At 49.1% G+C, this 22008-nt stretch overlaps 1 protein-coding gene across 3 annotated transcripts in view; it reads right to left on the reverse strand.

Moving 5' to 3' along the window:
• AFAP1 (actin filament associated protein 1) overlaps positions 1–22008 on the reverse strand; it is a 151154-nt gene that overhangs the window by 61262 nt on the left and 67884 nt on the right. For all 3 annotated transcript variants that reach the window (XM_018049777.1, XM_018049776.1, XM_018049778.1), the window contains exons 4-6: positions 17394–17502; positions 8318–8529; positions 5497–5676 (exon numbers count right to left, since the gene is read on the reverse strand). In XM_018049777.1, coding sequence (XP_017905266.1) covers positions 5497–5676; positions 8318–8529; positions 17394–17502 — 501 coding nt within the window. The remainder of the gene's footprint in view (positions 1–5496; positions 5677–8317; positions 8530–17393; positions 17503–22008) is intronic.

Raw genomic sequence — 22008 nt, forward strand, 5'->3', positions numbered from 1 at the left:
TGCAATGCAGGAGACCTGGGGGTTCAATCCCTGGGTCGAGAAGATTCCCCTGGAGAAGGGAATGGCAACCCACTCCAGTGTTCTTGCCTGGAGAATTCCGTGGACAGAGGCTATAGTCCATGGGGTCACAGAGTCAGACTAACACTTTCATTTTCATATTGCTGTATCCTCACCACAACTCCAAAAGGAAATACTCCTTTCCACCCCTTTCACTTCATAGATGAGAAAACTCTATGTTTTGAGAAGTCAAGTAGCTCATCTGAGACATTCAGCAAGAAGCTTCTGGAGCTGAGATCACAACTCCGGGTCAGGCTCTAGTCTGCCCTCTAGTGACACGCTCTCTACGCAGGACTGGCTCACCCCCTTCTCCCTCCTGCCTTTTTTACACTGATTATGATGAATTTCGGAAGCAATTATAAGACCCAAATAAAACTTTGGTGAAAATGGCTATGGAATGCTATTTACCTTCACAGCCTACCTGACTGAGAGCTTATTTGTGGTCTCAAACCCTGCTTCTTCCGTGAGAACTTCTATCCAAGTGGAAATTAGCAGGCTGAGCTAGAGCTGTGACTACCAAATCTGGCTCAGCCTCCGGAATCGGGAGTTTCCTTAAACAGAGATTTCTGAGCAGGATATCTACAAAGAGGATATAAACAGACAGCTCACAGAAACAGCAACACAGCCGTAGGCTCTTAAACTCTAAACGGATGCCCCATGCCATTCATAAGGCGATAAACGCAGGGTGAAACTAGATGAGGTGTCAGTCTCCCCTCCCAGGCTGGCAAAAATCCAAAGGCTGGTAACATGCTCTCTCTGCTGGCAAGACAGTGGAGAAAGAGGCACACACATACTGTTGATGGGAAGCTGAACCACTCTTCATGAGGGGTTCATCTATATCTCAAAATTACAAATGCTTGTAACCTTCATACAAATAATTACTCTCTTTGGAAATTTAGCCTACAGACTAGCAGAAGTGTGAGATGCTGTGGACACAGGATAAATAATACAGAACTCCGTCACATCAAAAGATGACAACAATCCAACATCCATAAATAGGAGGCATATTCTGTTTATAAAGCGAAACGCTATGTAGTGTGAGAGAGAAAAAAGAAAAAGTGTGGTATTCTTCAATTAGGAACAAAAATCTCGAAATTACTCTATTTAGGGGGGGAAAGACTAGGTGCAGAATACACCCTTTTTATGAGGGTGGGAGGATGGGAATTGAAATCCGCATGTCTGTTTGCTTGCACATGTACAAAGAAACTCTGAAAGGAACACACAAAATGATTCCTCTCACACACTGCTGGAGGAGGCTCAGTTACACAAAGGAGCCGGGAAAACAATCTGCCAAGCTCCAGTAACGGTGAAGATGAGCACATGCCAAACTCAGAAGTTCCAATAGATGGTCCCCATCCTGGAGAAACCAGGACACCCAGACCAGGGCACACGCGTGAGAACACGCACTGAACACGGCCCAAGATAGCGAGCGTGTGCAAACAGCTGAGTGAAGAAAGCTGGCGGCAAGACATGCACAGGCTGAAGCCATTTACGCAGAAAGTTTAAACATGAAAAATAATATTGTCCTTGTTTTGAGTATATACATGTGTAAGTAAAAAGTCTTTCTAAAGCATACCTAGATAATAATAATAAAGACCAAACTGTAGATAAAAGTTATCTTGGAAGAGGGAGAGAGAATTAATAGGGGAGGCATGCTTCAAGTACACCTGTGGCTTTGGGGATCTTAAAAAGGGTAAAAGACATACACCAAAAAAAAAAAAAAAATCTTAGGTACTAAATCATTAGAAATCTCTGTTTTAAATTCCAGATGATTCTGAAAAGGCAGCCAATCTAAAGACAATATCTGGATGAAATTAAACTGAAACATCCCAGATCTCTGCTGGTTTTAAAAAATTAAAATTTTGTATCTGATTAAAACCAGTTTTGTCATCTGACTTTCCTTTCTAGTCAAGCCTTCCTAGGCTCCTGCATTATAATATGCAATGGGAGTGAAGCAGAAACGTTAAATGGAGTAATTAGGTAAACCCTTCAGAAAAAGGTAATTTACCACATATTTGCTTCTTTTTAAAGAAATATGAGCAAATGCTAAAAAGTTCTTGCAATTCAACGTCCACTGACAGAGTCATCACTCTGAAATTGGTTAAGTAGCCCTGAACTGTATTTCACATTTGCTGAAATAGATGTGAGACTGTTTCGCTCCATTAGCACCTGACTTCTTGAAAAAGTTTTGTCTTTAGCTGTGTGTTTGTGAGCAGCACGGTCAGCTCAATGTTATTTCCCGACGAAGTAGTAAAACCCAGTGAACTCTACATGATTTCACATCAGAGCAGTGTAACTAAGAAGGGAGCTGCGACTCAGTGCACATTAAATAGTCAACAAACTGTGAGAATGGAGTGAAGAGAGAAGAAAGCTTAGGTTGCAGAGCATCCTTTCTCGGTTCTCCCCTAAGAAACAGGTAAACACAAAGATGCAGAAGGCCAGATACAGGTAACCAGGTGGAGAAAGCAGAATCATAAATAAGGCTTTTCATCTATTTCCTCATTCTTTCCCTCCTTAATGAAGGAATGGTGCTAAGAACCCAGCAGTCAGGAATAAAAAGAGAAAACGGCAAATTGTCAGATGGCCCAGCAGAATGAAGACGAAAATGAAGTCAGGAAACTCTGAAGCCCACTCCTGGCTCCATCACAGGTTGACTGGTGTGCCATGGTGTCTATCTGGGACTCAGTACCTCACCTGTAAAATGAAATGGCTAATAGTTACAACTTTTTTGGGCAGCTTTGTTGACGATGGAAAAGTACTTCGGTAACAGCAGGGGTTGACATGTGACATATTAGGTTCTGTGTCTGGAAGGAGAAGCAAACTCAGCAGCTGGAACTCTCGATCACAGGACTCCCATTAAAAAAACAAACACTCTGCTCCATCCCCGAATTACAGACATGCGAAAGCCACATCTGTGTGCCCTGCCCCAGCAGAAATGATCACTGTTGTCGCTGCAGAGTCTGGCCCTGTGCTTTTCCAGGGGAGGAGAGGGAAGCGGGGCTCTGAGTTTAACGGGCGCTGGCATCTTATTATAAAAGCAGCGTTATAAAACGCCTCCTCAAGCTTTCCCAGCCCATCCCAGCCTTTTTCTTCACAGCAAGTAGTATCAGGCAATGACAGACTAGAAGGTGTGGACCAATCCCCCTGATAAGGACCATCAGGAAAGCAAGGTGAAATACACACAGCGTCCTCCTAAAAGCAGAGAACAGCTATGAGCATAGTGTGGAATTACCCGGCCGTGATCCAGAGGCAGACGGAAATATCGAGAGGCAGGCCAGCAGCTAGGACTGCCTTTGCTGCTCCCCAGAGGAGGTCGCTGAGAAGCCAGCTAGTACTCTGACAGCTCGGGAGGAATGGGAACCAAAAGCTTGGGTCTAGGGGACAGAAAAGACAGGTCCCTGGCAAAACCGCACACTTTCGTTGTTGTTTAGTCGCTAAGCCATGTCCAACTCTTTTGTGACCCCTGGACTGTCAGGCTCCTCTGTCCTTGGGATTTCTTAGGCAAGAAGACTGGAGTGGGTTGCCATTTCCTTCTCCAGTGGATCTTCCCAATCCAGGGGTCAAACCTGTATCCCTTGCCTTGGCAGGTTAATTCTTTACCACTGAGTCACCTGGGAAGCCCTACCTTTAACAGTAGAACCCCAAGATTAGGAGCTGGAATAAGACTAAAATAAGTATAAGCCTGCCCTTTAGTGGACTGCAGCCTGGTCATCTGAAAAATCTCAAGCTCTGATATCAGATGAAACTGATTTTGGAGACCTAGTGCCCAGCAAAGCTTGTGCCACAGGGAAATGACAATGCTCTCCAAGAAATGACGCCACTGTGCTAAGAATCACATTTTCTAGAGGGATAACTGGATGCCACAGGAAAAAGAATGAGACTAAACCCCTACTTCACACTATAACCGAAGGTGAAATCAAAAGGGACCACAGACTAAATGTAAAAGCTAACACTACCAAACTATTAGAGGGAAATAGAGTTCTAAACCTTCCAGGCCTTGGACTAAACAATGGTTTCTTAGCAAAGACACAAAAAGCAGTAAAAAGGAATGATAGACTGACACAGATACAATGTGGACGAATCTAAAAGCATCATGCTAAGCGAGAGAAGACAGTCACGAAAGGATACATATTGTGTGAGTGTATTTGCAGGAAATGCTAGAACAGGCAAATCTATTGGGACAGAGAGCGGATGAGTGGTTGGCTGGGGCGGGAACTGGGGGAAGTGACTGCTAACACAGTAAGGACAGTGTTTCTCTTTGAGCTGATGCAAACGTGCTGAAATTAGATTATGTTGATAGCTGCACAACTCTATGAATCAACTGAAAACCAATGAATCATACTTTAAAGGGATGAGCTGTAGGGTATTTGAATTATGCTTCAGTAGAGCTGACACCAAAATGTACTATAATATTTTTTTTCCAAATGTGAATATAATGACCAGCATGATCATCAGATACCCTGACGAGAAGACAAAACGATATACACAAGAAAAGGATCCATAGGTTACAGACCCAGATCCAAACTCAACAGAAACCACAGTCAAAAGAAGCATGCCCATATGTGCTTGTCATGGAGAGAAAAGCCAAACAAAAGTTCCTAAAAGGAAGCAGCTAGAAATTCCAGAATTGAAAACTACCAGAGACGAAATAAAAAACCCAGTGAACAAGAGCAAACTTATTAGCAGATTAGATACAGCTGAAGACAGAAACTGTGATCTGGAAAGTAACAGGAAAAAATTAACAAGACTAAAGGGAGAAAATAAGGATAAGATACGAAAAGGAGAAGACAAAAGTAGAAAACAGTGGGAAAGTCTAGCATATATTTAAATTATTTGGGAGAGGCAAGGGAATGGGGCAGTAATATTTTAAGGGAAATGGCTGAAAACTTTCCCCAAAACTTAGAAAAAACTTTAAAAAAAAAACCTTAAATCCACAGATTTAAAAGGCCCAGGGAAACCTGAGCACTGAAAAAAAAAACTACATCCAGACACGATGGGCTTCCCTGGTGGCTCAGACGGTAAAGGCTCATCTGCTTGCAAAACAGGAGACCCAGGTTCAATCCCCTGGAGGAGGAAGTGGCAACCCACTCCTGTATTCTTGCCTGGAGAATTCCAGTCCATGGGGTCGCAAGAGTCAGATACAACTGAGCAACTAACACTTCACTTCAGACATGACCAAGCAAAACGATAAAAATCAAGCCAAAAGAGAAAATTCTAGAAGTAGATCCCAAACAGGAGGCAGAATGCCCTTTTGAAGACAAAATTTAAAATGATTAACCTCAAAGTAATCAGAATATTCAAGACATCAAAGACAGGCTAATCCACTGTTTGCCTGTGCTTCCATAAAAAAACGCACATTAAACAAAAAAAAAAAAAACCAGATCTCAGGAAGAGGTTCGGGAAGGAAACTGGCTCAGAAACAAAAGCAACACAAGTTACCTTCAGCCACTGTTCAGCCTGCTCCTTACTCTGGACGGCAAGAACAAGTGGGTCTGTGCCCTGCTGGGTGATTTTCAGCTCATGCTTCTTCTTTTTGCTGTCTTTCGGGATATATGTAATGTTGCAACCTTGGAGCGGCAGTTCCATCTGGGGTTGCTGGTCCTTGGAACTTTTGTAGCACTGTGATGGACAGGAGAGATCAGAGTAAGGGTATAAGGAAGTCCTTTACCACGGATGAAACTACGCACAGTGAAAACAGCGCTGGAGAAGCACCTGGAGGTCCGGCTGAAGGGCAGAGATGCTCAGAGGCTGGAGTCCCTGAAGATCCGGGGACTCATACACAGAGCCCCGCTGTACACCCACACCTCACCTCTGTGCGCGTGCAAACACACCTGCTCGTAACTCAGCAGAGTTAACTAGCACCAGGACACGACTCGGCGGGGTGTCAAGTCCTGATGGATCTCATGTTCCAGCTTCCGCTACAGGTGACATGAAATGTATTAGATTTTCTCTAACATGGGCATACAGCACCTTGGAGACCCCACAATTTATGTCACTTCATGTCTACCTATCTTATCCCTACTCTCTCTCTGAAACACAGATGAATCATTTTATGAAGAGTATACATATCAGCATATAATAGACTGAAACATCTGCCAAGCTGTGCCTTCCAGCTGAGTGCAGGGTCCACGGAAGGGCACTGAAGGGGTCTGGGCACATCTCAGTGCCCACCAGAGAGCTGCCTGGGCGCAGAGACAAACGGGTTCTGGAAGGACATTCAAAGAAGCTAGTCATGGTGGCGCCCGTGGGAAAACACACTGCGGGCATTTAGGGGAAAAGGCTGCTGTTTTGTTTTCCGTTTACAGCTTTCTGCTCTGTGAGACTTAGAGAGTACTTGCTTTTATCACTGTTAATTTTGTTTTTTCAGTGTCAACAGGAGTAATCTGGGCAGTTGGATCGTAGGTCATTTTTGAATGAAAAAAAGTTTCATAACAAAACTTGGATTCTGCATTTCATCAAAGACAGTGCTTTTGAATGGCTTTCCATTCATCTCTTCTTAAACATTTACAGCTACTCTAAATGGTATCATCATCTCGGCTTGGAAGATGGGAAACTTGGTAAGTGATGGAAGAAGCAGCTGAGGAGTGAGGGAAGGAAGAGACAGGAAGGGAAGGGGCTGGGGCAGAGGGTGGACTCGGCACCTCTGGCAACTGCTGAAAGTGAAAGTGAAAAGTGAAAGTGAAGTCGCTGTCTCTTCCAACTCTTTGTGACCCTGTGGACTGTAGCCCACCAGGCTCCTCTGTCCATGGGATTCTCCAGGCAAGGATACTGGAGAAGGTTTCCATCTCCTTCTCCAGGGGATCTTCCCAACCCAGGGATCAAACCCGGGTCTCCTGCACTGCAGGCAGACGCTTTATCCTCTGAGCCACCAGGGAAGACCGACAGCTGCTGACCCTACCCCAACCACAGGCTTCCCACAGTATGCTCTAAAACTTCTTTTACATGAGAAGTGAAGTGAAAGTTGCTCAGTCGTGTCCGACTCTTTGCAACCCCATGGACTATACATACAGTCCCTGGAATTCCCCAGGCCAGAATACAGGAGTGGGTAGCCTTTCCCTTCTCCAGGGAATCTTCCCAACCCAGAGATCGAACCCAGGTCTCCTGCATTGCAGACAGATTGTTTACCAGCTAAGCCACTAGGGAAGCCCTTTACACAAGAGCCAACTGTGTATTTTTAAAACGTTTATATAACATATGCACATCTTGTAGCCATTATGTCAGATTGTAAATACGGACCATATTAATCTTTTTAATCTTTCTTTCTTTCGTTCTTTACTTTAAAATTCCCCTGTGGCATCATCATTTTTTGGCATAGTCCAAATTTGGGAGAAATTCAGGCCACACATGTGGAAAAAAACATGTACTCTCACTGCTTAAAAAGTGGTTTTTGTTTTTTTTTTTACAAAACCATAAATCAAAAAACATAGTATGTCCTAAGAATCTAGTAAAATAAGATTCCCATAATTCACAGATGAGACTTTTTTTTAAAAGGGAGGTTCTCTGCTCCACTGAAAAGTGAGATACAGAATCATACACCCTCACATGTTCTGTTTTAATGATGGAATTTTGAGTGATTTTTGTTCCCCAAGCTTCATCTGAAGGCAAAACAAAATACAAAAACATAGTCTACCATTCTTAATGCCAACCACCAACCGTGATTTCTGAAGCTGGGAAGGAAGGAGGGAGGAGGGACAGAGGATGAGTCTCAAAGGCTCTCGCTTCCCCTCTAGGCTCCCCCGCGGCGCCTGCAGCAGAGGGTGTGCGTCCTCCTGCCCCCGCTCCTCTGCTACCTCTTTCTATTCTGCCTCCCTGAGTTACAAAAAAAGGAAAAAGAGTCAGCTTTTAGCTCTCCAAAAGAATTTCCTTTCCTGGGCACTGTCCCCCAGACCTCGCCTGGCCTGCCCGTCCGCCTTCGATGACCTGGCTTTGAGGAATTCACTGACTCACTACAAATGAGAAAATCCATCCTGGGACATCTGGCAAGCTCCAGCAGCGTGCATTTCCACTGACACGAGCTGCAGACGCTGGCCCGAGGCGGGGATGGTTTTGCCCGCTGAGTGCTCAGGGAGCTGGCAAGAAAAGGGCGTTAAAGGCACGGGAGCCTCAGCCAGGCTTGCTGACGGCTGGTCACGGGCCAGCGCTTCAGTGCTCCCTCTGTGTCCACCAGTGTGAATGTTGCCTGGGTGTAGATTAAACCTGGTTAGACGGCCCGCTGCGTCTCACCGACTCTACACAAGAGAACCGAGTGGCGAGGCTTTACCAGCAGTTTGGTGTCTTTGATGACGCAGAGTAACTTAGCCCACTGCCCGAAGCGCTTCTTCCGCAGGAGGAAGGCACAGATCTTGGCGTCCTTCACCAGGTCCATGGAGGCTTCCTCCGAAGGCCACTGGTGCCGCGTCTTCTTCCCCTTCCCATCCTCCTCTTCCTCATCGTATGATTCGTAAGAGCTACTCATCGCATCAGAGTCATAATCTGTCAAAGACGAGAAATAAAAGTGAGCAAAAACCTGGTTGCAAAAACCTTATCTTGAGGACGACCTGTGGGCTCCATTATTTTATTTGTAAGTGAGGAGGGGGTTTCTGCATTCAGGGTGCTTGGAAAACATCAACTGGCAAAACTAGGGGGAAAATAACTCAGACTTGGGTAGTAGAAACTCAACAAAGAGTTTTCAAATGAAGTGACTAAGAATTCTGCATTTATAAAAACCACTTCGGCACCTGCAGGCCCCACACTGTTAAATCCTCACCATATTCTCGCTGGGTGCCATGACCCCCACTCAACAATGGTTTCTGCCAAAGGAAACTCCCACCCACACCTTGATGTGAAAGTTCTTTCAGGACTTCCCCAGTGGTCCAGTGATTTAGAATTCACCTTCCAATGCAGGAGACCTGAGTGTGATCCCTGGTTGGCGAACTAGGATCCCACATGCCAAGAGGCCAGCAAGCCCAGGCACCACAGCTGCTGAGCCTGTGTGATCCAGAGCCTTTAGCTACTTGGGGGTCCAGGCACTGTGACCAAAGACTCAAGGAAACCAAATAAGTAAATTTATTTTTAAAAGTTCTTTCAAGTCTGCAATGCCCTCCTTCCTCCTGGCATCACCACACGCACCAACCCTTCTTAAGGTTCAAGATCCAGACCCAGACCACGCCGCTCAGTCAGGCCACCCTGCGGGTTGCCACGTCCACGCCCACCCCTCCTACTCTACAGCACGTCAACACTTACATACCAGAGCCCGTTTCCCTTCCTCAGGGTCTGTGCACACACTGCTCTCATCCAGGCTCCCTGTTTATCCCACTCCATCGCCTACCTTTGCCTGGATATACGCTCGTCATTTAGGATTTAACTCAGAGCACCTACTCCATGAAGCCCTCCCTGGATCACCAGCCCTGACGGCTGTACACTGAACTGGGTGCCCCCCACATTCAGGTGCTGAAGCTCCAACCCCAATGTCACTGTATCTGCAGACAGGACTTTTAGGAGGTAATTATGGTTAAACGAGGTTATGTGAGTGGGTCCGAACCCACCGAGAAGAGGAGGAAGAGGGAGACCTGAGTTCTCTCTCCCTGCCACGTGAGGACAGGGGAGAAGGCGGCACCCGTACACCAGGAAGAGAGCGCTCGCCACACGCTGATCCTGCTGGAGCCCTGATCTTAGACTTCAAGCCTACACAACTCTGAGAACATAAAAAGCATCGTTTTGCCACCCAGTGGGTGATATTGTGTTACAGCAGCCTGAGCTCAGATGCCAGGTGAGACGACCCTCCCCTCGGCTTCCACACCGCTCAGCACGTAACTCGGCCACTGTCTTGTCACTTGTCTGTCCCACATCAAGCTGTCTCCCTCGCAGGAAGGGAGACCCCCTTGCTGGATGTGACTGTCCCAGTGCTTCGCAAAGGGCCTGGCACAGAGCAAGCGATACACGTGTGTAGAAGGGAGAACTGTAGCTTGTTGTTCAGTCGCTTAGTCCAACTCTTTGCAACCCCACAAAATGGAGCACATCAGACTCCCCTGTCGTTCATTATCTCCTAGAGGCGGCTCAAACTCATGTCCGTTGAGTCGATGTTGCCAGCGTCATCTGGAGAACTGTTAGGTCAACTTAAATGCAAAGCCCTCAGAAGGATGGCTGGCATCTTAAAAATGATTAATCAACACGAGTGACTGCCAGTGATCTTGATCGCTTCAGCCCTGCTGGGTCGAAAGGTCCTGGAGGCAGTGTCTGATTCACCTCGGCATTCCCTCAACCCCAGACACATGTGGAATACATTCGTTTTTCATAATACATGTGAGAAGTGAACACCTCAACGAGGAACGAAGGATAGATAAGGAGAATCTGTGGCTGAAGCAACTGGATGCACGAGAACTGGCCGACCTTCTACAGAACAGAACTCGCCGGAAACTGAACTGTAATATGCAATCAGGAGACATGTGTGTATGTCAACTTCCTTGCAAAGAATTGTTTAATAAGGGAGGCGGGGAATAGAGTGATCGATGGTTTAACTTTTAATCCTACTAAAGAAGTCAGGGGAGAATTTTACGGAAGAGACTAGGGTGACCAGTCTAGACTAGGGTAACTGACCCTAGAGGTAACTCTGGCAGTGGCAGAGAGAGTGGGCTGAAGCTGGGGTGACAGTTAAGAGGCGGGAAGGATGGTGGGAAGGATGCGTTGCCAAGAGACGTGTGGGGCTGGGGGATCTGAGCGCCTGAAGGTCTGTGTTACAGACCACCGTGGAGAGAAGAGTCCAGCTCCCCTCCCGTGCTGCCTGAGTCAAGGCCTTTCTCCTCCTCCTCTGCACTCCTTCCCCCACAGTAACACACACATACACACGCATGGGCAAGCGCACACTCACTGTCCCCCATACGCCGGCATCTACGTCTACACAACAGCCCCTGTTCACATGGCAGCCACCGTGGCCGTTTAAATTCACATTCTAACTCAAGTTAAATAAAACTGGTCTCCAGATCCACACTTGGAGTGCTCAGACAGGTAGGCAACCAGAGGGCCGTGCACACGGCACACGGGGAAGGCTAGACAAAGCCGTCGGCCTCCACTGCTTATGCAACGGCGCCAGCCAGACAGGAGAGGCTAGGAGAAGGGACACGACTTGCAAAAGCAATGAAAAATATAAAACACTGGGCAACCAGCGGCGAGCCGTGCGCTTTTCAACAGCAGTTATGTCACTGTCACCGAAGCCAAGTCAGGGGCGACCCTTGCAGGGAGGAGGCTGTCGAGAGGGAGGAGGGGGCTTCCGGAGCTGACAGCGCTCTCCTCTTGACCTGGTGGTGACATTTCGGTGCTCCATTTTATGGAAAGTCGTTAAGCATAAATTCATATTTTATGCACTGCTTGACAAATGTATTTTGTAATAAAAGCTTTTTTTTTTTTTAATTTCAGTGTGGCTGGAACATAGGGTGTAGGGAAGAAAGCATGAACCTGTGGAAGACCACGAGCTACTCCACGGCCCCAGGTTTGCTGACAGATTTCAGTCGGGCAGCGGATCAAGTCCTATTTTATCCTAGAAAGACCATGCTCATAGCCGCTTGGGGGACCATGAACCCCCCAGTGCTGAACTCACTTTCTAGAATATCAAATTCACTAAACACTGAGTGAACAAATGAACAACAGAATGAATGACTAAATCAGCCAGCGATGGGAAAATCTCATTTCACTCCTGCAAGAAATACTCAATGAGCACTTCCTATGTGTCAGGCAGCGCTTCTTCCTAAATAGTTTTATTGACTTATTTTAGGCCATGTTGGGTCTCTGATGCTGTGCGTGCTCTTCTCTAGGTGTGGTGAGCAGGCTTCTCGCTGCGGCGGCTTCTCCTGTTGGGGAGCACGGGTGCTGGGCGCGTGGGCTTCAGGAGGTGTGGTTCCCAGGCTCAGCAGCTGTGGAGCACTGGCTTCGATGCTCCGCGGGATGTGGGATCTTCCTGGATCAGAGATTAAAGCCGCATCTCCTGCACTGGCAGGCGGAGTCGTTGCCGCTGTGCCACCAGGGAAGCCCCCAGGCAGCACTTTTCGTATTTATATTTGCACGCTGTGGGATAAAGCTGTGAGAAGAGGAGGCTGGCTCCGCAGTCACATGCCCTGCCTCGCTGGGCCTCTCAGCCACCTGGAGGTGGGTGCACAGCTGTATCCTTATCTCAGAGGGAAGGAAGGATGATGTCGGGAGAGCAGGTGACTCATCCAAGACCACATCCTGACGAAGGAAGATGGTTTGGGCTGATTCTGATTCTGAACTGAAAGAGCAGACCATGTCCTGGCCGCCCTTCGCATCAGGGGGAGGATGGGTTGAGGTCCGCGGGTTGAGGTCCACTCACTGAAAAGACAGTGAGCCCATGACCCGCCTTCTGCTGAGAGCAGGACTGACAGAGTCATGCTAGAAGAATGTCAGCCACTTCGCAAACCAAGCGGCTGGGAGGACGAGTCTGAGCACGCAGGACAGCACGCCAGTCTCTCGGGCGGCCTCCCAGCAGAGCCGGGCCGCCTCCTGGAGGCTGAAACGGGACATCCAGGAGTCTGCTGCTGGCGCTGGGACTGATGGCTTGGTGAGGAGGTAATGAGGACCCTGTGCAAAGTGAAGAAAGAATGGAGTTGGGCACGAGGGCAGAGAGTCACCAATGGTGCGTCCACACCTCTGCCACTGAGTCCAGCTCTCCTTCCACACGCGGGGGGACAGCCTCCCACTGACTCCTTCAGCAGCTCCACATCATGTGAGGTCCAGGCCCTGGAGTAAATCTCCTGCGCCACCTTGAGGTGCTTCTGCTTCGCGGCTCAACCTTTTCAGACACTGACACAGAAGCCTTTGGCACGCTCTTCCAGGGGGGATTTTGAAGCACAGCTTCAACAATCTCTGATGAGAACTAGGTCATTTTCAGGAAATGGCTTTGTCTCTCCAATACCCCCAAGAAAGTCTAAAAGTTTGCTCACGTTCCCACTAACCCAAGTTGCCCCACTTGGGCTCTGGGTCATCCCACCCACCAAGGAGCATGCAGCATCACACCAGAGCAGGCGCCTCTCTATTGGGCTTCATCATCCCCATCCGGCTCCATCATCCCCATCGGGCTCCATCATCTCTATCAGGCCCCGTCATCTCTGGTCCATCACCTCCATCAGGTTCCATCACCTCCACCCATCATCCCCATCCAGCTCCATCATCCCCATTGGGCTCCATCATTCCCATCAGGCTCCATCACCTCCATCACCTCCATCCAGCTCCATCATCCCCATTGGGCTCCATCACCTCCATCCAGCTCCATCATCCCCAACGGGCTCCATCAGGCTCCATCAGGCCTAACAGTTACAGTCACTCAAGGGGGAGAGCGTAACTTGGCTACAAGAGAACAGTGTCACCCAAAGTGGACAGAGGACACTGTATCCTCTGGGGGAGCTGGGGAGTTTCTGGCCGCAGTTGAATGGTGTTAGACTGAACTGTGACTCGGCTCCTGTCTTTACTTGGAAATTCACCATGGTAAAGAGGGGTGCGTGGATACCAAACCAAGCCAAGACCAACACTGGTGCTTTTCACACTGTATCAGCTCAGCATTCCCCTAAATCCCCTTCCCTGGATGCCTCTAGGTTAGGCTGGCCACACAGGAAGTTTGCGGGTGACCTGGAAGGCAAACAGGAAGTGGCTGCCAGTACATGGGCAGGTCAAGAGACTGCTAGGCAGGCAGCTCTGCAGAGCTGTGGTCCAGCCTCTCATGCAGGGCCCCCGTGTGGGGAGGTGAGAGGCAGAGGAGCTGCCCAGCAAGCTTCTTGCCCCCAGGCTTCGTCCAGCTCTCCTTGATGACAGCTGGCCCTATGACACTCGTCTTCCCAGGTTCCCACAACTGCACAGGGTCTCGTGCCTACCACACACCCCTCACTCTACAACACTTATATGGTCCTGCTTCTCTAACAAACAGACATGACACAGAGCTCAACAAAGTTGCCCGAAGTCCACAATAAGTGAGGGGTGTGTGACCCTGGCCAGACCTGGACTCAGCCCCCTGCCAGGGGTCCACTGGGAGGGGTCCTCGCCTGCAGCCAAGGTTCAGCCACAGACGCTTGGGTTAAGAAGCCCAGAGTGTGAGCTCTCCTGACCCGCTGCCTCCCCAAGCAGCAGTCCTTCCATGACTGTTTCCTTGGAATTAGCTCAACCCAAGGGGCCTGCCCATCAGCAACTCAGGACACGACACACCAGTCAGGTGGGGCTTCTTGGACCGAAAATAACCACAGGCTCCCATAGGTAAAACAAAAAGACTGTCAATTTCTAGTCTTGAAAGCATGTTGGAGGAAGGAGGAGTCGAGGCAGGAGACAGCTGGGACCAAATGTCCCCAGAGCTGGGAAATACCCTCATCAAGATGTTTTGTTCTTTATTCTCGGCTCTCAGAAAGAAAGGGATCCAGTGAACAAGCTGGTTCACTTCTGTGTGTTTTCTACTTAATTTACTATCTCCTGACCCGAGATTTCACAGCCCTTCTCATGAGAACAATCCCTTCTCTCACTCAGACCTCATTCAGAATAATGAGGGCCTACTGATGCTGGGCTGAGCCTTTGTAGGAAGTTTCCAGAGAGAACAGGCATGAGTGAGCGGGAAACGCCCAGGGCCCTGGAGTCCAGCCCGCTTGGCTTCTGTGTGTCTCTGTTCGTGTTCACAAAACATCCCAAGGGGATCTCCTGCTAACGAGCAAGTCAGATTCCACTTTGCTCTAATAGCTCCACTTGTATGCTGCCAGGGGAGAGAAAGATGGCAAACCCCAAGTCTGCATGAAGCAGAGACTTCCGGTGACAGGCGGATGGCGAGGATGAAGGAGAGCGTGTCTGAAAACAGAGGAAGTGGGATGACAGGCACGGGGAGTCTCTCGATGGTACAAGCTAATACTCTTTCACTCCCATTTTATCCATGTTTTATGGGAAAGGCAAGTTGGGTTCCCTAAGTCAGCACACTTGGAGAGGCCATGTCTGCCTCATTACAAGACAAAGCATTCTGCCCACCAGAGTACTTTCTGCTGTTGTTCAGTTGCTCGGTTGTGTCTGACTCTTTGCACCCCATGGACTGTAGCATACCAGGCTTCCCTGTCCTTCACCAACTCCCAGAGCTTACTCAAACTCATGTCCATCAAGTCGATGATGCCATCCAACCATCTCATCCTCTGTTGTCCCCTTTTCCTGTGTTCAATCTTTCCCAACATCAGGGTCTCTTCCGATGAGTCACTTCTTCACATCAGGTGGCCAAAGTATTGAACTTCAGCATCAGTTTTTCTGATGAATATCTAGGACTGATTTCCTTTAGGATGGACTGGTTGGATCTCCTTGCTGTCCAAGGGACTCTCAAAAGTCTTCTCCAACCACAGTTCCAAAGCATCAGTTCTTCAGCGCTCAGTCTCCTTTATGGTTTGACTCTCACATCCATACATGACCACTGGAAAAACCATAGCTTTGACTATATGGACTCCAGAGTATAAGGGGGAGAAATGAAGCCAAAGCTCTAGAAACAAATTTTAGACATCACTACAAAAAGGTGTTCAATGCCAGCATGTCGTCCTTTCTGTGAATGTGAAAGTTGGCTGCCAATAAAGGGGCACTTCTGAGTCCCCAGCAGGAAGAGAACAGCCCTGTCATGATAGTCCTAACTTAGGCAAAAACATTCTGGTAAAACCTATATCAGTTCAGTTGAGCTCAGTTTAGTCGCTCAGTCGCGTCCAACTCTTTGCGACCCCATGAATCGCAGCACGCCAGGCCTCCCTGTCCATCACCAACTCCCAGAGTTCACTCAGACTCACGTCCATCGAGTCCGTGATGCCATCCAGCCATCTCATCCTCGGTCGTCCCCTTCTCCTCCTCCCCCCAATCCCTCCCAGCATCAGAGTCTTTTCCAGTGAGTCAACTCTTCCCATGAGGTGGCCAAAGTACTGGAGCTTCAGCTTTAGCATCATTCCTTCCAAAGAAATCCCAGGGCTCATCTCCTTCAGAATGGACTGGTTGGATCTCCTTCCAGTCCAAGGGACTCTCAAGAGTCTTCTCCAACTCCACAGTTCAAAAGCATCAATTCTTCGGCGCTCAGCCTTCTTCACAGTCCAACTCTCACATCCATACATGACCACAGGAAAAACCATAGCCTTGACTAGACGGACCTTAGTCGGCAAAGTAATGTTTCTGCTTTTCAATATGCTATCTAGGTTGGTCATAACTTTTCTTCCAAGGAGTAAGCATCTTTTAATTTCATGGCTGCAACCATCTGCAGTGATTTTGGAGCCCAAAAAAATAAAGTCTGACACTGTTTCCACTGTTTCCCCATCTATTTCCCATGAAGTGATGGGACCGGATGCCATGATCTTCGTTTTCTGAATGCTGAGCTTTAGGCCAGCTTTTTCACTCTCCTCTTAATGAAGGAAAAGAAAAGACACAGGAAACAGCCTGAATGTCGGTCAACAGGCGAGTGGACCAGAAGCTGCGGCACATACATTCACTGGAACACTGCTCAGCCATAAAAGGAATAAAACAGCACTGTCTGCAGCAACATGGGTGGACACAGAGATTATCCTACCAAGTGAACTAAGTCAGACAGAGAAAGACGAAGACCATACGATATCACTTACGTGTGGAATGTAGAATATGGCACAAATGAACATCTCGATGAAACAGCAACAGAAGCAGGGACTCAGAGAACAGGCTGGTGGTTGCCAAGGGGGTGGGGGTGGTAGAGGGTTGGATTGGGAGTCTGGGGTTAGCAGACGCAAACTGGTTATATACGGAAAAGATAAACAGCAACGTCCTACTGCACAGCGCAGGGAACTCTATTCAATATCCTGTGATAAACCATAATGGGAAAGAATATGAAAAAGGATATAGCAGAGTCACTTCTGTATAGCAGTAGTTAACACAACATTGTAATTTGACCATACTTGAATAAGAAATAAATTTAAAAACAAAACAAATAGCTGTGATATGTCTGCTTGTTTTGCAGGTATCTTGTAGACACGCCCTCCTGGCAGCACCATGAATGCAGCCTCCAAGGGATGCACCCTGGTCAAGCCGGCAGGGACCCCATGGGCACATGCCTCAAAAGGCCATCCCCTTCTGACCAGAGGGAACATGTTCCACTAGCTGAGACATATTCCCATGGCAACGGGATTTCACTCATTTTGAGTCACAAAAAAGGACAACCATCTGAAACTACCCAAGGTATGTGGAGGACACCTTAGACTTCTCAAAGCCCTTCCTATATTCCCTCCCTTGGGTTCAGGATCTCCTGATTCTAAACTTCCATGCTGTTGAGTATGCTCCAACTCCGCTTTACCCCAGGAAATGGGGGACTCCCTAACAGCCCAGCTGGACAGGAGGCCACTCACTTGAGGTGATGTACTCTGGAGCTTTCCCAGGACTCAGGGGCACGGCCTCCTCGTAGTAGCCTTCCGGGAGAGAGGACGTTGGGAGCGGTGGCGGCCCGTTGTCGGGTGGCTGAGCGAAGGGAAGAAAAAGAGCAGAGCACCAGCGTTAGCAGAGAATTCTGGAGTTTCACCTGACAGTGTCCACGGGCACAGTCCTCTCTCCTTTGTGATGTCTCCACCGAAAAATAATGCCAGCCTACAAAGAGCTTCTCCACCGAAAAATAACACCAGCCTACAAAGAGCTTCTCCACCGAAAAATAACGCCAGCCTACAAAGAACTTCTGAACTTCGGCTCCTGGCAGGGTCTCCACTGCTCGCCTGCCCATGACCACTGTCTGCCTGGCCCTGCCACTCACCAGCTATCACCAGACACAAACTCACGCGGACGCTGCAGTCACTGGCCCTCGCAGACCCTGCCCCAGAGCAGAGACGGGTGTCTCTCCTCCCCTCCACCCAACGGCTCACCCTCCACCACCGACCCTCCCAGGTCCCCAGGCTGACTTCCCCCTCCTAGGACCACACCCCACACCGGAGACCCATGAGGGGCACAGAGACGGTTCAGATCGCCCGTGCACACCTTAGAGCAGTGCTCGTTACGTGGCAACTGAAGAGATGAGCGTGCGTGCCCTCTATCTCACCAAACTCCTCCTGTGTTGTGTCAGGGTAACTTACAAAGAAGGAGAAGAGGAAATCACCCACGAGCCAGCTCTAAAAAACCTGCACGTTATCCTCTGGGCCAGGTCTCTGCTCGCCACTCCACCCAGTCCCACCGCAGCTCCTTGACAGACTCTGAGACAAGCCGGCTGGTTTCGAAGCCGTAACTTCACAACGTGGAAAGCTGGAAGGCTCAGGCCCATCCAAATTCTAGCAAGACCAGCTGAAGCACCGGTCTCTCAAACGTCCCCGGCGACACTAAAGTAGACCCAGGTCTTCCTCCTATGAACACATGTAGGATCTTCTGGCTCCATCCCTCCCTCCTGAAACTCAGGGAAACAGAGACAGAAGGGCTGGAAAGCCAACACGCAGCAATGCCTGCTGCCTGCTGGCACCACCCTGAGCAGCCGCTGCCCTGGTTATAAGCTGCATCAGCCATCTATGCAGGGACCCCACAAAGCCCACACTACTTCATCTTACATTTCACAGACACGGAGAGGGAGGCTCAGCGTCTAAAACCACCTGCTCAAAATCAGACGCTGCTTCGTGACAAGCTGGGGTCTGCAAGCCCAGGTCTGCCCAGCAGTGGCCTTTTTCCGATTCATATTCTCTCACATTCACTCTCTTTCCCTTCCCTAACTAGTCCACACCACCCATCTCCTATAAACAAACAGGAAAGATGTCGCTGGGAATGGAAGAGAACAGAGGCCCCCAAATGAAGAGCAACCAAGTTCAGTTTCCAAGGAGAACAATGACCTATAGAACATGAAACTCCACCTTTTTTTTTTTTTCCTGTAACTCAAGCCTGAAGCCAAGAAGTCCTTTGCAATGACTAATCGCCACTGTGGGCTCAACCCACTCCTTCCTCTCGGAGATGAAGAAAGATAATTCACTCCAGGTCAACCGCGCAGCACCCCGCCTCGTCCTCGAAGGCAGCGTCCTGGCCTGGTTCCCCTGCACTCCCCTCCCTAGGCTGCTGCCCACCGGCCGTCACCCTGGGCTCTCATGCTGGACCGCATCTAGGTCCCCTTGAGGGGCAGTGCTGACAGCAGAACCTGATACCCGATCCTCCCTGGGCGAGGTAGAACAGAAGTCCACATCGGGTTAAAAATCTCCATTCGGTGCTTTTGGTAGATGGCTCTTTGAATCCCTGAGTGTTTTTATTAATGAAATGAGAATGCTTCAACCTCCTCTTGGTGCATTGAAACAGTGGAATTATTCATGTTCTGGGAAAGCATTATCAATGGCTGAATCAAACAAACACTCGCCAATTAGCACAGCACACTCCTCCTTTCCAGGGCTGCTAAGGTGCGTCAGGTAGGAGCCGGCGCTCAGCTAACGAGACTTCTCAGCGGACTCTCAGACCCTGCTGCTGTGCACTCCACACAAGCTCTCCGCACATATGCCCCTAAATCCACGATTCTACTTCTAGAAACACATGCTAAGAAGGTCAACTGGCCTCATGAGCAAAAACATATAAGGATGTTCAATCAAAGTTTTTCCCTCCAAATTTAAAAGCAATCAAAATATTCCCTGAGATGAGACTGTTTAGGTGTTCCAGCACATCCACGCGCAGCCACTTAAAAGGAAGACGGTGCACGTCTGCAGTCACTCACTTGAAAAGTCTCTGCTAGACGCTGTTACATGGAAGAAAGCAGGTGCCTATTAGCCTATCAGAGCTGCGTTTATGCGGGCCTCTACACAGAGCCGGGTCACTCCCCAAAATGCTAACACAAGGTTACGGCTGTTTCATGCACATCTGTAGAGCTTGAATTCTCTTCTTGGGTATTTGTGTTTGTTTGTTTGCTTGCTTTTGTTTTTTAAGCAGTACCTGCGGCATGTGGCATTGTAGTTCTCTGACCAGGAACCGAACCCCTGACCCCTTCATTGGAAGTGCACAGTCTTATAACCACTGGCTGGCCAGGGAAGTCCATTGAATTTTCTATATAATATTGTTTTAAAAACAAAAACAAAAAAACCCACAAACTTTCGTTTTGAAATCATACGCCTCAAAAAATAATATTTCTAGAGAAGCACTCTGCCTCTCCAGAGAGGGTCTCACTCCACCCCCAAATGCCACTCCTTCTTGAACCTCTGCCTCAGGGGTTACAGACGCGGGCAGAGGTGACGGCCTGTTAAAGCACAGATGCAGGGAGAGACAGAGAAGAATACGAGGACCACGGTTTAGCGCCACTGCCTTCAAAGGGAAAGCTTCCTTCAGATCCTTCCAGTAGGTCAGAAGTCACTGGACTTGCTGGAGGAGACTCCTGAGAGGCCCTTGGACAGCAAGGACATGAAGCCAGTCCATCCCGAAGGGAATCAGCCTTGAATATGCACGGGAAGGACTGAGCTGAAGCTGAAGCTACAATACTTTGGCCACCTGGTGTGAAGAGCCAAACTCACTGGAAAAAGTCCTGATGCTGGGAAAGACTGAGAGCAGAAGAAGGGGGTGACAGAGGATGAGATGACTGGGTGGCATCATCGACTCGAGGGAGACGAGTTTGAGCAAGCTCCAGGAGATAGTGGAGGGCAGGGAAGACTGGTCTGTGCACGCAGTCCACGGCGTCGCCAAGAGTTGGACACGACTGAGCGACTGAACAACAAGACAGCACAAATACAATGATTATTTCGCTATTACTTCAGCAGAATAACAATATTAACTACTATTCACAGACTGCCTTCCGTGTGTCACACACTGTTCTGAAGACTTTCTGTATCTTTTTTCTTGTTCAGACGACAACTCTGAGAGGTTAGTGTTCTGAATATAATTTTGCAAACGAGGAAACTGAGGCTCAGGGGATGACAGACGGCATCCAGCGCCCCTGGTGCGGTCGAGCTGCTTCGTGGAGGAGGAGGAGCCAGCTGGGTGGGCACTGCAGCAGTGAGAATGCATCCCTGTGCCAGGACCGAGGCCCGGGCACCTGCCGCTGTGGCGGCCGAGCCATGTGAGATTCAGGGAAAGCACCTTCCCGGCCTTCAAGGCCGCGGGGCGCAACCCAAGGCTCCCGGCCCCAACAGCGCCGTGGGATCTGCCCTCCCCTCGGAAGGAAGGCATGTCTGCACCGCCTCTGTCTCCACTCCCGCTCCTCCACTCTCCTCTCTCCCCTACTGCACTTTCCCACCCCACCACCTTCCCCTCCGCCAGCCCCAATTTATCACTCAGGCCCTTGCACCAGATATGCCAGTGAACCAGAAGACCTGACTTTAGCAGAGAAAAACCCCAGCCGAGAAAGTGGAGTCTCTTTCCAACTTTAATTCTACATACACAGGGGTACGTCCAGATTCTGCCTTTCCGGTTACGGTGATTAAAATCTTCAGTGAAGTTGTGTGATGGGCCGAGCACACACGCGTTAGGAAGAACAAGCGCGCGAGTTCGTGTGGGCGCAGTGTGTCCGGCTCTTTGTGACCCCCGCATGGGCTGTAGCCCCCCAGGCTCCTCTGTCTGTGGGCTTTCCCAGGCAAGAATGCTGGAGGAGGTTGCCACTTCCTTCTCCAGGGGGGCTTCCCGACCCAGGGACTGAACTCGAGTTTCTTGCATCTCTTGTACTGGCAGGTGGAATCTAGCAGCGGCCGGAGCACAGGATCTGACGGAAGAGAAGAGGGCCCGGCTCTAGCTCTGCCGTGCATTGGCAAACCCTCTTCCACACGAGGACAGCACCCCACAGCATCAGCTAAGCTTCCTGACTGTCAACAGGGGACAAGAGCTTAAGATCTAAACTGCAAAACGTGGTTTCAACCCCCACATCAAGAATTCCGAGTCTGGGGCTTCCCTGGCAGTCCAGCGGTTACACTCCATGCTGCCGCTGCAGGAGGCACGGGTTCAACCCCTGATCAGGGAACCACGGTCCTGTGTACAGCAGCAGGGCCAAAACAATTTTAAATTTTAAAAAAAAAAAAAAAAAAAAACACAGAATTTTGAGCA

The sequence above is a fragment of the Capra hircus genome, chromosome 6, assembly GCF_001704415.2.
Source record: "Capra hircus breed San Clemente chromosome 6, ASM170441v1, whole genome shotgun sequence".
Lineage (NCBI taxonomy): Eukaryota > Metazoa > Chordata > Mammalia > Artiodactyla > Bovidae > Capra > Capra hircus.